The following is a 17,320-nucleotide window of genomic DNA, read 5'->3' as shown; positions in this document are numbered from 1 at the left end:
CATGGAAGCAGTTGCACTCCAGCACCAAGACGAACGGTGTGTCAGCTGAGTCCACACTGGTCATCAGAGTCAAATGACTAATGCAAACCACAAGCCCAGCAAGACAATTCCTATTGGATTTTTAAGTTGCCAGACATACTTGTTACAAATAGCAAACATGAATAATGAATAATTTGACACGACTTAACTGCTTGTAACATCCCTTTATAAAGGAATAAGCAAATTCATTCTTTACCCACAGGTAATATAACTGCAGCAATTGCAATATAACTAAAAATACTGAGGACTGAAGCTCCCACTCCACATTGTCTTGTAAGCAGACAAAATAGGGACTGACTTTTCATACCACTCCCATACAACTTTCTCCCCTCCCTCCTCAATTTCCTTTTCAGCATCTCACACCAACTGTGTTTTAGGAAGAAGTGAAAAGAGGAAAGAGAGGTGGAGGGGAAAAAAATTGTCATTTATGCCAATGTTATTCAAAAGAATGGTCTCTGTGGCTGAGTCCATCAACTCTTAACCCACCATAGAGACCATCTTCCACTGTGACTCAACAGTGCAAGGATGTTGGCAGAAGTTGTGTTGCAAAGGCTGAAGTTAACTTGTTTCATAAACAGATTAGGAAGGGCATCTGACTGGCCTATGACCTCCTGAAACTACGTGGCTCAATCAGTGGAGACCACTAGGCCAACAGTGATTTGTTTTGTGGTTTCTCACAGCAAATCACCTCCTGGGCTCAGAACTTGGGTGTCAAGATTCATCTCACACACTTCTTTTTTTCTTATTGATTTTGCTATTGCCTGAAAAATTACCAGCCTTTGAGAAACAATGCCTAAGAACTGCGACCGCAGCAGTGGAGCTGGCACGGGTACACTGAAAAGCAATCTGAGACACTCAAGGAAAGTACCTAAGTCCTGCACTACTAGTGAAACAGAATTAATAATATATGAGCTTGTGGTTTCCTGCAAAGGAATGATGAAGGGCAGCTTTTCAGCTAGCAGCTCTGCAACTGCGCTGGGAAGAAGAAAGGAAGGAAGCTATGAAGTTCCTGGTGATTTATGCCATGTGAAACCTCCTGTACTTTGTACATGTGTTTATTTCACACAAGCTACAACCCTCTGGACTATTTCACTTGACTTTGTGCAGTAAAGTTGCATTTATACCTTCCCGTGCTCTTTAGAGAGTTTGCTGTACATAAAGATATAATATGGCAATCGGTATATCAAACACAGACATATGGAGAACCTGAGGGGGTTGTTTGGCTTTTTTTAATACCAGTGTAGCCTTGTTCAGACATCTTCATAATTCAGTCTACCTTGCTGTTTTAACAAACACAACCGCAGGGTTCCAATTCTCCACACTCCTCACCTCCATCCCAGAAGGATTCAACAGCCACTGGGACATGAGAAAACAGGTTATGTAGACAAGGCCACGCTACTGCTGGCTGCTCCGAGTTAGCCTAATCCTGTCAGTGCTTCTGCCACGTAAACCTCTACTTCTCCAAATGGAAAAACAGAGCGGTAGAGAGGGGGGAGCAGAAAAGGCAAGCTTTTGCCCAACTAAATCTAGCTGCATTTCTTTCAGTTAACTTTATTCCTTCTTTTCATTTCAGAAGAATTATGAAATGGCGCTGCTGTCCAAAAATACTGAACTAGGGCTTGACATATGTACCACCCACAAAGTTACATTTGGACTCAGGACCAACATTCTGAAAAACCAGGCCAAATCGCACCAGGAGCCAAAAGAGATGTCAGAACGAAAGAACTAGGACTGACATGATGTTACTCATATGCAGACTGGAATCTGCTCTAAATACATGGAAAAAAAAACCACGAGAAGCTCCTAAATACCAAAGACAATCTATCCTTTTTCTATTTTTTTTTCCGCAGTACCTGCAGTCATTACTATATTTTGAATATTTGTTAAGTAACAGATTATCAAAGCTATATGCACATTGCTGGGACAGAGCTTGAAACACTAGTCACCTTCCAAATACAGATTTCAGAGCCAAAATCCTAGAGAATTTCTTACATGTGTTAAGCCCTCTATTGCCATGTAATTTGTTCTTAAAATTAGTCTTCTGGAAGCACGCACAAATTCACAAGAAGAAATGTATGAGTAGAAGTTGCAAATACATGAATAGAAGCTCCTGGTGACAAAAAAAATAATCTGTAGTCTATTTTCTTTTACAGCATACTGTACAAGGCTGCTGTTATGAAAGGTATTGCACTGGCATCCCCGGGCACAAAAGATGGTGGTGAGAACACAGTCTGTGCTGACCTCAGTTCTGTGAATTACACGAGAATCCAGACTCCATCCCCACTGCGTGCTTTGCTTTTCCACAGCATTTGGCTTTAGAACACTTGCTCATTTTTCACATCTCTGCAAGTGACACCTGATATTTAGGGAGGAACAGCAAAAAGAATCGCTATCAAAAGGCTTTAGGTTGAAGCACAAAGCAAAACCCACTTGTGGAAAGCACAAAGGAAAGGCACTACAGCATGAGAAATGTCTTAGTTTATACTGAATACAAGGATGAAGACTCTCCTTTGAGACATGTTTGTAGAGTGCATTTCTAGCACTGTTTCTCTACTAACCTGTAAAAAAGCAAAGAATCACCAAGCAACAATCACAACAAAACCTCTCCAGCAAACTAAACAACCTTCTGTCCTCCTGGCTTGTGTCACCCAAGGTCAAGCCTTCTTGGCCATACCAATAGAAAAGTAGAGATTCACAAAATTCGATAGAAACAGGTGCTTCCCTCCTGCCCTGCAGCCACAGTGAGGAATAAACGGATTGAAATCACCTTTGGATAACAGAGCTTAAACCACCACCCAAAAATGAACTCTTTGTACTGTCTGCTGAACTACAGTTTTCCAAAGGAAGAAGTGATATGTAGCACAGGTTAGGCACAGAGCAACTGACAATTATGCAATTTATGTCTCAATGAAACCATAATTTTTTAAAACGTCCCTACACACGTACTTTTGCAGTCAGGATCTTTAAATCCAGAGAGAACTGTCTGATAAAGTACCTTCTAGATAAGTTAGCTTTGATGTTTCAGTGCCTCAGTGTCTTTCCCCTATTACTCATCTGATATATAGTTTAATGAGGCAAAACTACAACATACAAATACAATAAAAGCACAGAAACTATAGTAATGTTTGTTAAGAGAAATGATGATGGCAAGCCTGGGTGGATTAAAGAAGACAGATGCACATGCATATTTGCACAGATTGTTTTTAGGGAAACATCTATTTCACACGAAGATACTCTAATAGGGTTTCTTTCAGATTATGAGGGAGATATACAAGTTTTAAAACGCTTTTTCCTCACAAAAGGCAGAAATACCTTCTTCTAAACCTGAAACTGTACAGTGTTTTGATTTTGTAAATTTCAGCTGTGTTTTCACATATGTAAATTACAAAAATAAAATGTTTAAAATTTCTGTGTGGCTTGCACACAGATATTATCTCCAGCTTGGTCAAACCAGACTAGTACTTGAGCTCTGGATCTCCAGGGAGCCTGTGCTGTGGTGTACAATCAGTGCTAAGATAGAGTCTGGACTGTGTTGGGTCAGACACATCCTCCAAGTACCAGGTACTCCTGTGGATGTAATTTCTAAGCAAAGTGAACTCCACCATCTTGTTCAGCCCATTTTAAAGACTCAAGCATTGGGATCTTCTCTCAGGCACTTCCCTCTGAGTGTGGCTGATTTTTTTAACTTCTAACAGAGCATTAGCAGAAAGTAGTGTGGAGAAAAGCTGCAGAGTGGGTGGGCAAGGACCTGGAGAAGTCCTCGTCCAAAAAAAAGCACATCAGAAAAAAACATAACTGAAGATAATTTATAAGCACTCTTTCTGTGCTCAGAGCAGGAGGGACAGAACAAATGTACCACAGCCACATTTACTCACTGTTTGCAACTGATCTTCCACCACTTGTGAGCACCTGAACCTGTGTGCAGGCACCACAGTTGCACATCAAAGGGGTTCTGCAAATATTCTGCAGAAGTTTCACTGGGTCGAGACTTTTTTTGCAGTGATTTTGCTAACTTAAGCACTTCTTAAAATTTAGTTCATCTCTTCTAAAAAGACAAACAGGAAGGTTTGTCAGCAACTTACCCTGAAGATAGAGGGGTAAGGGAAGTGGGCTGTCAACACCCTATAGGCTAAACGCACTGTGATGGACAGAAGAATCGTTTGTAAATTCACATTTTGCTGTGCTTCCTGATAAAAGGATGTGGTGAAGCAGATGGGAGGAAGACTGCCTGTTCACTCGCAGTGTCTGCTTCACAGTGGCCAGCTGGAATCCTCTGGAAAGGAAGGAGATCGCTGATAAGGAGGGATTGTGGAGCAAATTCTTCTGAGAAAGATCCCTGTAGTGTAGGATGGGGCCGGCAAAACGACAAAGCAAGCAGAGACCTTGCAATTCCAGCAACAATACTGGGATCAAGAGGCCTCCTCTCAAATCGGAGCAGAGACTTAAGTCCATCAAGGGCAGCAAAGTAAAGGAACAGGTTTTCCTGAGGGCCCAGTAGAGGTCATAAGGAATATGTGCAGCTCAGGAAGCCAGAGAAAGTGTCTGGACTAGAAAGAAGTGAGGGGGAAATACTTCACTCTACCAAGATAAAGATTTGTTTCGGTTTTGCTTTTCAGATTGAAGATTATTTCAGTTTAGTTTTTGTCCGATAAAATAGATTCCACAGACTGGGAGCCTTTTGGTGCCCCTCCACACATGACCTTACACCAAGGCAGAGCCCAGGTGGAGTTGTGCAGCCATGTAGGGACCAGTCTTGCTGCACTGCTTCCAGAAGATGATCCTGCAGGACGTGACTCAAACCAGCCACTGTCATGCCAGGCTCATGTGGCCCCAGTGAGGCTGTTTCCAAAGAGGTTTACCCCAGACTTACTTTCCTCCTTTGTTGCGGAACGATTATTTTTTGTTTTTGCTTTCTTCAGTCCCAGAGACTGTGGCTCAGCTCCTGTGGCATGTGTGCACTTGAGGAAACTGGAGCCATTCATCACTGCCAGGAGATATGCTGTACGCAGCAGGTCAGCTCCCACCTCCTGCTGCTCCTGCAGCGAGGGCTGCAAATCTTAAAAAGATGCATAACATGCACATTGCAAACAGCCATTCATCATCGAGAAGCCATGCCCCAGACACCCTGGCACAGCCCAGCAAGCTGCTCCGGCTGTGCACACTGAGCTGCACAGCTCGTCCTGTGCCCAGCTGCCTCACAACAAGAGGAGCACGAGGATAAGAAGCCAGGCAAGCAGCCACGGATCGCAGCTTGTGCTGCAAAGGTGACATCCTCGCTCTCCACTCTCTAGAAAGGTTTAATGCTGCTAAGGTGGCCCATAATCATTAAATTATGAAAATGCAAGTTGCTGGGAGGAAATTAATACCAGGCATGACTTGGGAAAAGGCTGCTTTCGTGTGAAGTAATTATGAAATTAAAATTTGATCTCTCCCTGGTGATTGCACAAAGGATATGGTTGAGGTCTCAAGCACAACAATACAGGCAGGGTTTCAGCAGAAGAAACACGGAAGGTTTCACTAGACAAAAAAGCTCAATTAAAAAATGGGGCAGGGAGGATGACTTTTTGTAAATTACATGAATTTGGCTAAAAGGCGTAATCAAGCAGGTTATGGCACAGGGTCCGCAGACTTCCAATTACTTTTTACAAGTTGGATTCAAGCTGTTAGGAAATGCAGCTTATCTGAATAAGACTAATAATGCTAAGCTAATTAGACCCACAGGCATTAGCCGGCAGATAAATTCAGGCAAAAAGAGGGACAGTGTCACTTTAAATACTGCCTTGGGATCGGAGGAAAAGCTAATGAGGAGTGTCAGTTGGGGCTGTTTTATTAGGTGGCTCTCCAGAGGATACAGCTCGAGGTTTCTGTAGCAGGGCTTCTGTGCTTGATTCAATAAATCAATTTATATTAAATGGGGGTGCAGTGCGGGCGTCTGCTTCATAAAGCTCTCTGTGGCATTTCTCAATCTGCTTATGCACTGCTCAGCCGGGCTACCTGAGCGCGCTGTCAAAGGATGTGGAGCGGAGCAGTAAAGAATAAGACAGCAGCCACACTGGCAATATTTGTTCAATCGGGCTTGTGCATTACCAAGCAAAACATGTACATTGGCTCTCACCATGGTACTCTGGATCCCCAATAAGTGATTAATGAGACACTGGTTCTTGTGAGCCAGGGACTGAACCGCAGACTGCAAAGCAGGCTGTGCCATGAAAGCAAAAGGCATCCATCCCAAACAATACAAAATGGCTTGAAAAGTGAAGTTGCTTATTCAATCAGATGCTCAGAGGCTGAAAGACATTCCCTGTTGGAAAAGGACGAGCGCAGAATAGGCTGGCGGCTTGCCAGGAAGTGGCCAATATTGACTCTAGAATAAAATAGGTTTTGTTCAGCGCTAGCCCTAGGGCACCAGCCCCTGCCTTGGAATCAATCTCATGCATAGCACGTCCCCAGGCCAGGCTGAGTGCAGGTCATGTATTGTGACAAAATCTCACCAGAATGGGGCCAGTGGGGCCTTGCAGGTACCGTCAGTGAGCATGCTCAGGTGCAGCACACAGCCCTCATGCTCGCTGCGCTCTGGGGCTCCAGTTCCAATGGCATGGCTGGGGCTGCATTGGATCAAACTGCTCTGAATGGGTCCAGTATGACTGTGCAGTGCTGGAGGGCAAAGGAAGTCAGGAACATGTCGGGTTTGAAACTGGATTTTTTTGTCCAGGCTCTTTTGCTGCTGAAATTTATTGAGTCAAGAAGCTAGAGCTTTGATCTGAAAACAAGCATTTAACAAATCCTACTTTAATGCAAACACCAGAAAGGCCGCTGTTTATGTTCCAAGGAAAAACAAAAAGTTAATTTTGAAACCACAAAGGCTGGTGCCAATGGGTAGTGCCTTCTGGATACCTCTGGTTAAACACAAGGCTGTAGGGCTGCAGGAGGCTGACAGGTACATTGGATGAAACAACTCCATGTGCCTCCGTGCTGTAAGGGGCACTGTAAGCCAGAGCATCACCAGACAGGTTTGGAGATGGTGTCTGAGATGCATTTGGAGCAAAGCAGAATTGTTCTCCCTGATTTACCTACATATAATGAAAAGCCTGCCAACTATGTCTTAAATGCTAAGTAAAAGGAAGAGATGGAAAACACTCACTGTGTGCAGTCCTTAAAAGGAGCACAGTTCTCACCAGGCACGCCTCTTCCCCATTTATTTCTACCTCTTTTAGCGCTGACAGAATTTTGCTCTTGTGGACAGAGTCCTCCCCAACGCTTCTGCTGCCAGAACGTGTCCATGTCACCAGAAGTACCCAACTTTCTGATTCAAACTTAACCTCGGCAAGCCTTGGTCTGAAAACCCCAGACCAGAGATCCAGCTGTGAAAGACTGTTAGTAACACAGATGTCTGCCAGCAAATTACAACTCGAGACAGCTTGGAGGCTTGTTCAGCAGGAGACACAGCTCTTAAGATGCCTTGCCAGCTACAGAACACTTTCTGCGATGGCTGCTCCATCATGATGTGCGGGGGATGAGGGTGCAGGAAGAGCTGCTTGTGGCCAGTGTCAACCTATATGGGGTTCATTTTATACACATTTAATGCAGCATATTTCTCATCACACTGGAGAGAAGGGAGAAAAGGTAAGGGGTGAGAGAGAACTGGAGGCAGAAGAGAAATACCAGCATCAGGGCAGTTACAGGCAGCCTGGACTAGTGATGCAGCACACATTGCTGGATCAGTGGTTGTCCTATTGCTGTAGGGAAACTTGGCAGCTCTACTACCACTGTGGGCAGCTGAGACAAAGCCAGTGTGGAAACTTCACAGGAAAAAGAAAAAAAAAAAAAGAAAATATGAAAAGAAAAAAAAGGCCAAATGCATTATGGCAGACCCAAAGACAATAACTTTCTGTAATCCAAATGAGCTGGGCAAGCCAATCCATTGTTGAGAATCTGAAAGGCTCCAGTGCACAGGAGAAGGGAAAAAAATAATAATAAAAAAATCATACAGCTTCTAATACGAAACACAGAGAATGTCCTGAATTTTAAAATAAAACAGTTCATTTTCCTGAGGAAACTCCAGAGCAGAGTTTTACATCCTCCCACTAAAGGAGGCATAAGTGTAAGGCTGTTTCTTCCTAACATCACATGCACCTCTCTTTGGGTACATGAAAATGTCAACACACAGTGAAATCAGCGACCAAAAAAAGATTCAGACAATTGATCTGCATCTTAAGTGATAAAGGTTTGGCAACACTTCAGCATAGCAGGCTTTGGCTGGCCAAAGCACCATCTGATGTTTTCTAGAAAAGAAATATATATGCTAATTTATTTTCCATGATAGATACTGTCCTTAGAAACAAATGGAGAACAGATATGTCCTTGGCTGCTATGTCCTGATGCATCAATTAACTTGAAGAATTAGAAGGGGAAGAAAAGACGAGCAAGACTCTTGAGGTGGAGAAGAATCACTGAAATGTCAGCCTCCTCACACCATCACCTCTTAGGGGCCATCAAGGTGAAAATCTCACATCTCATCCACAACCTCAGCCACTAAGAGTGACCCAGATTTTGGATAAACAGAAGCAGATTGCATTCCCTCTGCTTAGGAGATGACTGCATGTAATTTGATGGAAAACAAGACTTCCTCGGGCAAGCACCCTGAGAAAAGAAATGGATTCTTATTTAAAAGGACTCTGACTTTGATAAATGCTATGACAATAGAGCAGTTTCCTCACCATTTCATTGTCTTGAAGCAAAGAAAGAAAGAGGCAGTATGTACACTAGCTGTGGGGTACAGAACAGCTGAGAAATTCAGATTATTTTATTCAGAACAAAAATGCAGCCCCCATTTTCCACTTCCAGCTAGAAGTCAAAAGGAACAGCAGGGAGAGCTAGTATCATCACAGTCTCCACATGCTTTTGCTTGGCACAAGCCACCTCTTTCTGGGAAATCACTGAGGTAAATTCAGACTTGAATTTTCAAGTCACAATTTTAGTATTTGTTCCAGAACAACTACTTACAGCTAAGTATATTTGTGCTAACCTGGTAGTAATCTTTGCACTGACCATATTAGAATCTGTAACTGGATCAATGTGTGTCCTGCACTTCAGGAAATTCAGAGAAATCAGCAGGAAAATCAACTCATTTCTCCCCCCCCCACCATATGCTAGAGTTCACACACCAGTACTGAAATACAATACATCAAAACAAATCTGCAATCAGTTTAGACTTATCCAATATCTTCTACTCGCTATTCTACATTTGAAACATGTTCTTTCTTATTTATCTTTCTTCTAAAGCCAAGCTAGCTATACAATAACCATTTTGTATAAGGTGAAGTGCAATGTACAGATTCATAAGCACGGAATAAGCTGATATGCAGACTTAGCCCTTTGTTTAATTTTTAACCATTCCGACACTGTATGCATCCCAACATCCTGCTTCTGATTTTAACTGAAAAACAAACAACACTGTAAGTAGATCTCTCACTATGGTTTTTGACACAGCTCTCGTGTTCATTTGGAACCACTGCTTCCAAAACATAGCTATTTTTCCCATTTCATCCTTTTCTTGGTATTTATCAACACCAAATTTGATCACTGTGATGCCCATTCATGGAAATCATTTAATCCTTCACAGTTCATCACAGCATTTTTTGTTTATTAGTAGAAGAGCTGTGCCACCTGCAAATACTGCAACTTCAGCCATTCTAACTGCATTTCCTTTCCAGACCTATAACCAACTGGGGAAAAGCCAAACAACTCCTGTGAAATTGGAGAATTCTCTTTATCTTTCAACCAGTTAAATAATTCCACTCCTACCCTCCTTTTTGGAGATACTTAGTACCTCTCCACAATATTTGTTGTGTGGTTTTGCTTCCTCCTCCACCAAATTGTATTTCACATCTTGAAAAACCTTTTGGAAGTCTACATGAAGCCACTCCTTCCTGATGCTTCAGAGATCGATGTGCTTAATAAGAGAAATCTCCCTTTGCAGAAACTGGGAGAGTGTCTTTCAAGTATTTTACTGTTCAGCCTCAGCTGAGCCAATGTTCTAATTTTGTTCTTATTCTTTCACTCATGCCCATTAAATGCCCTGCACATTTTCAGAATTCTTATTTTCAGGAAAGGACTGCATATTTCTACTAGCAGCTGTTCAAGTTGATGGACTATTGTGAGTATTCCCAGATTAATATGTTCTGTACAATATAAACACTCCAGATTATATTAATAAATGTAGGTTATTAATCTGCCATTAAAATATCATTATATTTATGGTCTATAACGTATGGGACAATCAGAAGCATGTGGAGTTGTAGTTGTACTTGTACATGCAATTCTCCAAATCTATAAGAGCTCAGGCTTTTTTTACCCTCTCCATCCCTCCATTCCTTCGATGAACATTTTCTAAGGATGCTAAAACACAAACAGCAGAGAAGCAAAAGCTATTTGCATATATAAGACATTTGCCTTTATACGTCACGTACACAGTACTCAACATCAAGGAATGGGACTTCCCTGAGAGTCACTTGAGAAAGAGCTTCTTGAACTGACACAAAACAATGAAGACATTGACAGAAACAAAGAAACAAACATTAGGTTTGTCTAATGACAAAAAATTCATCACTCTTCCTGTTTTCACCTCATCAAGTCAGTACTGTTCATTGAAATCTTTTCTTTTAGGATATAAGACTATAACTTTTATTCATATAGGCCCTCAGGGGTTACCCAGTTTAGGTGTCAGATGCAGTAGAGCATGGGAAGCAGCTCCTTCCTTCTGCAAACACTGCATGCATAGGGATGGTCACCCACTGATCCAGACTATCTAAGAAGTTGCTTGCAAGATAGGAAAGTTGTTTATCTGTCAGGAGTACTCCTGGCGTATCTTCTCTTTTGAGTATTTGCCCTGCTTTGAGTGCTCATGTGCTAAAATGATCTGTGGTCTGGGCTGTGGAGGAAGGACAACACATTTTAAATGTTAATTTCTATAAGAAAAATGCGTCTGAAAGATGAAAATGCCTTTCTTTATAATACAAAGCTGTATACCTCCACCTATGATGCAGTTTACTCACAGATGCATACAAAGTAGGTATGTGCTGGGGAAAAGGATGACCTCTTGCTGAGAAGGGCACGTCCTTACCAGCCAGTCATGTTGAAGTCACGGTAGAGCATCCTCTTTCCAACTTCCTTGCGCTGCACCCTCCGTGGAAACTCTAAATGTGTGAACTCATTTCCCAGCAAGTGGGGCTGCATGTAAGCCTGTGGGTAAAAACCAAGCCACAGAAACCACATGAAGATTGTCAAACATCATCTATTTTTACTGAGGTAGCATTACTACCCCTTTTCACTCCCTTCCCACACACTTATTACTTTTTCTTTCCCTTTTTCCTCCTTTTCTAACAACCAAGACTAGATGCTCTGCTTCAGTGAGGTACACATACACTAGTTCTCATATTACCTAGAGTCTGGTACTTCCTTTGTCTAGAATACGGTTAAAGAAAAGCAGCGATTGACAGTGTCAATATTCAGCCAATGCTGCTGCTGCGTGCTGCTCTCCAGATGCTGGAAGGCCTTTCTGATGACAGAGCCAAGCCCAGGGCTCGAGTGCATCACAGCTGACAGTGCTTGAGAACACCGTGAGGCAGCTTCTGCTTCGTCCACTGCATACTGTGTACACAGATTACCTGACAGGCTATCCTTAGACATACCATATTTCTTAGTTTGGAAATAAACTTCTCTAGGTTTTGTTTGTTTGTTTTTGTTTTTGTTTTTTATAAATGCATAAACCATCCTTTCCTCCCCACCAAAGCCACATAGTGAGTTTTTCTGAAGATATAGACAAATTGGCTAGGGAACAAGAAGAGCTGCATTTCTCAACCTTTCTGCAGGTAACTCTTTTGTTATCCAGACAGTTAAGGCAATAAGGTCTGTCTTATCTTCAGCAACAGCTGCCGGCAGGGCAGATCAAATGAGCTGGCTTTAGTTGCTGGGTTTGTCATAAATCTGGTGCTCATCAAAGGTGAGCAGCAGGAAGCAGTGGAAGCCCTTATTGATCTACCTGGCAGCTATCATGCAGATAGTTCACAATAAAATATTTCCTGCATTTAAGGGCTGAACCTGCTCCCACTCAATTTAATAGGAGTTGGATCAGGCTCAGTACATCGCAGCACTACCTGTCGATCAGCCTGTCCCTGCTCCCTTCACCAGGCATCCTTTCACAAAACACCTCCCAGCTCAGCCGAGACAGGGCTGAAGGAGATGCTCTGTGCAGCTGACAAGATTGGATTCTGCTTTCAAGAGGCAGCTTTCAAGCACACAAGTATGAACTCGACACTGTGATCCCTTCCTGAAACAGGAGCTCCATCAGATTCTCTCTGTGCACAGTTACGGGAATTACACTGCTCCTCCTGCAATCTACAGGCATCCAAGGTTCCCTCCTGCACCTAAACTTCTGTGGCCATCTAATTAGATTGCTGCTACTCGATACAGAAATGTCTGAGGAGCACTACTGACTTTGGACTGGTCAAGCAATGTTAGATGAGACGAAGCTTTCCATACTTCCAGAACTCATATATAAAAATATATGTAATGTTTGTATTTATTTTTGTTCAAGTTGCAAAGAAGTTGCATTATTCTAACGATTTCTGCATTCTACATGTAGCATTTTCTTTGTATTATTTGCTCTTTTCAGTCTATGATTTTATAAACCCAACAGTCTGCTTAGAAGGTGTAATTTAGTTCACTTTTGAAGATAAATAGCCTAACTTGATTAAATCATTACAAAGAACTTCTAGGTAAAGACTAGTGTTACCTATCTACGAAGAAAGAAGACTTACTGAAAGCACAAACCCCCAAGACCTGAAATGAAAATTGAGATATTTAACTCCTAGATTATGAGATTACTTATTAGGCTGGATCATAGGTTCAGAAGAAATAAACTTACAGGCTTTTAGCATTTTTTCCCTTGAAAACAGGAATTTCCTTTATTGAAAGGGGAAAGCAATTGGGAGAGACTGCATTTCATAAAGATTTACTCAGATGGAAAGTCTGAGGTCACAAGTGAAATAAGATTAATAAAGCTGGCAGAGTTACCACAGGACTGCTAATGTTCAAATAAGATTTCTCTTCCGCAGCCAAGCCTCAATGCTTGATTTACAATCTAGGGATCTTAACTTGATTCTAATATTTTTGGCATCAGTGGAACAGAGGGAAAAGAGCAATTTGGAAGCTTCTGGTGCCGTGAGCTGAATTCTTATGTGAAGCATTTATTTATTTATTTATTTTTATTTTCAGCAGTTGTTCTTGATGCTTCATTGTAATTCTATAGAGAAGAGTACAGCTATGACTTTCAGTTGAGTTTACTGAAAACTGTTCTCCATTTACTACAAAGCAGGGTCCTTCTCCACTTCCACCCCTACCAAACCATGCTGAAGCAAAGAATAAATAAAAGTACCTCTTTAAAAATCTACAGCTCTCTCAAGTAGCTACACAGACATTAAGAAATCCCTTGAATGGATTAAAAAAAAAACAACATAAGAAGCAAGCTAAGTACCAGAATTTCAGCTGTGATGAGGCACCACATTTTAATTTTTCATTTGTTTAGTCACGATTTGTAAGAACCTCTGATTAGAAACATCATTCACAGAACTTAAAATGTAATAAAAACAGTGACTATCAAACACTTTATGTATCCTTATGAGGCATGTTCAGACGACATTGTTATTCTGTGTTATGAAACAGGAATATTTTCCATCATTTTTCTTTCAGAAGCTGTTACAGTTTTTTGGCAGAAATCTGGCACAGTTTGTATCAGATGTTTGGTACTCAGCCATTTTATGGTGTATTTTGTGGCTGGATGTATTATATTCAATATTAGCTGTATGAAATGGAGTCTGTTCAGGGAAATATTAGTCACGTTTCTTTCAAAAGGCCATTTACTTCCTGCTGTGTTTCCCAGTGTTCAGCAAAGCAAATATGAAATTAAGATAAACCCAGACTTACGCACTAGTGTGCTCGTTAATTAGGTGGCAGGGAACATCGTGCATACCTTATTGTACCTTGCAAGTCTCTCTTCTCCACTCTATTCCCACATTTGCCAATGTACTTTGCAGCTCATCCAGAGATGCTCTGGCAACTAGCAGCTTTGCTGCATTGCTTGGTATTTTTGAATGCTTTTCCATGTGTCAGCCATATCTTACAGTAGTATTCTTATGGTATCATGTCATTTTTTCCAAAAGGATATTTTACTACCTGAAATACCTCTTACAACAGCAAGTACTGCACAATGCATCTAGGAGTTCTCTAAATTACTCAGTTGTCACATTATGGCCAGGTTCACGTTTAAGCCAAATGAAGATAACTAAAGGATGTGGTGTAGAATAAAGGAAGGAAGCAGGACATGAATCCATTCCTGAATCGGTCCTCCCTTTGTTACAAAAGGCCAGGACCTTTTTTACCACAGCATCGTGCAGTGCAACAGATGGGCAAAGCAGTGATATGTGGCATGAACTGTTAGAGATTTAAGTCACATCTGACTTGTAACTTAGGGACTAAACTGGCATTTGGGAGATCTAGGTTCACCAGCTCCTCCTGTTCCCCAATTACTTAACCCTCATCTGGGCAATGAAATAAGAAGTTCTCTTTGAACTCAAGCCTGTCCAGTCTCTTTGTTCATGTGGTACCAAACACAGAGCACCCACATTTTCTAAGGGAATAAGTAACAAAATCTATACAATTCACTACTGCAGTTTACACTGCTGTGACTAAAATCACTAGTCTCCTCAGAAGACAAAAGAAAAATTGCCTCTCACAATATTTATCCACACAACTGCTGCACATACCAGAGCAGCTCCCAGTCAATACTGGAATGCGTTCTCCCTCAAGATACATTGATACAGAAAGCCAGAGCCTTACTAGAATAGGCACTGCGTCAGATCTCCTGCCAGAATGCTGAATAGAAAAGATAGAAACCAAAACTAAAAGGACATTCATGAAAGTGTGCTAGTGAAGGGGAAACAGTGTGGACCCTGACACTCTTTGGGAAGCCAAAGAGCCAAGTGGATACTCCTGTAAGGCCTTCAAGCCTTCAAGGATCTCTTTAAGAGAGCTCTCGGACTGAAGGATTGCCTTTCTCTGCAACATCTTTGTGAGCCCCCAGGTGCAAAGTCTGTTTCCTCCTCTCCCGCATTCATGAAGCCTGCTGGAAGACTGCAGCATGGACCTGTGTGATGTCCAGAGTGACTGGTTAGTGAATTTGTTCTTTTGAAGCTGCCGTGACTGAGGCCTGGAGGTCACTCTTGGATACACAGCAATAAAAATGCATTCGAATATGAGGTAGGTATAGAAAGCATTTGTTTTTCCCCTAGTTTTTCTATCAATGCTGCTTGGAACACAGTTGTATCTAAGACTGAGCTGGAAGACTTCTTGCAATAAATTTTACACAGCCAAAACAGCTCCTTTTCCTGAAATTTCTTTACATATGGAAGTTAAGGACCTGAAGACAGAGGATGACTAGAGAAGACATCAGTTAACCTAAATTAACTTCCCTTATGGCCAAGGTAATCAGCAAGTTCTAAAGGCAGATGAAGGCGTCTCCACTCTATACTAAAAGAATCTATGCAGGCAGCCAATATTCAGTAACCTGCCTGCTGTAAATTCACACCCTCCATTTGCCTTTGCAGCAGCTTCTCACCGTAGACAGCCCTGAGCTGAAACATCACCTCGGCATTTACCAGGTGAAATATTTATGCTATAAAATGATTAACTGACTCGCTTTCTATCATTCAGGAAGAACAGTTCAATACGTTTGGAATTGAGAAACTTAACTTCAGCTGCAAATAAGAAAATAAATCCAAAGCAAGTAAGTTTCCAATAGGAACAACAAAAGATATGCATAAAGCAGAATGACAGAAGAATCAGGGGACAGCCCAAGGCAATGAGTTATTTGGGATCTAATCAACAGGACAGATGCAAGAGTGGAATGTAATATCACTTCAGAGTGTAACGTTTATATCAACCTTGTGAGGAATTTGGAGGGTTTTTTTTTTTTTTGATGCTAAAGCAGAAATATTACTTATGAAATGTTATACTTGAAATTATCTCTAATTTTGTTTCATGCTTTTGCTGTCTTGCATGTATTTTCTTTGAACATGATACCAATAGCCCTGGTATATTTGTTACATATTGAAACAAACTAAACAAACAAAGGTAAAGAAATTTCCAAAAGAAACAGAAGAAATGCTTTTCAGATCAGCTCCTGTTTTCAAATGTAAGACAGAAAGGACATCAAAAGAGAAAAAATCCCTTGTAGGCAATGTTTTATCTCATATTTCCTACAGAAGCACCAGACCTAGATACTAAAGATACCTTTTTATTTTAAAGGCAAAGAAAATTTATTTTAAATGTAACAGGAGTGTAAATATTTATTAGGCCTCTTTTCCATTTGGTTCTCTGAATATGAATACTCTTAAAGTAGCGTTTCCTCTGAAATTTTCAGCTTCAAGCCAGTGAACCTGACTAAAAATCAAATGCGATGGTTGTGGAAACATTCGCATTTCCTTATGAATCTTCCACCACTGCCCCTTCAACCACTGGCATTTTACCTACTTTCAAACTACAGCTATTGTGTCAGACTAAAGAAAACAGATAAGTGAAGAACAGGGAATGCCTCCAGCCTTGTCCTGTCCACCTTGCTTCATTAACAGCAAATAGTGACACTGCCTTGTCTTACTCTTGAATTTCCAGGAGGAAAAAGCAGGAGATCAGAGGAAGTAGAAAACTCTCAGACACATTAAGAATAGCATTTTGATGAACAACCAATCAACTCCAACCAACTGATCTCAAAATCAGTGAAAAACTTGAAAAACAACAGGATTATCTGCATAAAAAATAACATTATGCACTTATGTTTCTTGGGCAGCTTAATGGCCAATGGGACTTGTATAAAGCATCCTGCACCCTCTTGAGTAGTTACCTTGTCAAAGCTGCATGGCTGTTGCTACAATAAATGTCTTTCTTCACCTACCCTATGCTGGCAGCTACTAACACTCACTCAGATCACCTCTAGGATGGACATCTTTTCCCTAAGCTGGCTCTCCTGGCATACTATTACAGCAAATGGATAAAACCCAACAATATTGTTCACACGTGTGCAAAGAGTACTCTTATGTACTTCATACTGTCACAAAGTAAACATTGGGATGTACTGAAATACCTCTGTGGCTTGTTAGCTGTGTGTCTGAGCTCTTATTATCCAGCACCAATAAGCTGCTGAAAGTCAGCGGCTGAACAAGGTGCATAA

General features: G+C 41.4%; 1 protein-coding gene across 1 annotated transcript in view; it reads right to left on the bottom strand.

Annotated features, from left to right (window-relative positions):
• The window catches only part of PPM1H (protein phosphatase, Mg2+/Mn2+ dependent 1H), a 123,392-nt gene that overhangs the window by 16,356 nt on the left and 89,716 nt on the right, over positions 1-17,320 (bottom strand). The window contains exon 6 of the mRNA XM_065743388.1: positions 11,162-11,280. Coding sequence (XP_065599460.1) covers positions 11,162-11,280 — 119 coding nt within the window. The remainder of the gene's footprint in view (positions 1-11,161; positions 11,281-17,320) is intronic.

This window comes from Cyrtonyx montezumae, unplaced genomic scaffold, assembly GCF_038088225.1.
Source record: "Cyrtonyx montezumae isolate F1298 unplaced genomic scaffold, pur_monq_1.0 scaffold_3, whole genome shotgun sequence".
NCBI lineage: Eukaryota > Metazoa > Chordata > Aves > Galliformes > Odontophoridae > Cyrtonyx > Cyrtonyx montezumae.
Note: the sequence above shows the minus strand (reverse complement) of the source record. Positions and strands in the feature narration are given on the sequence as shown.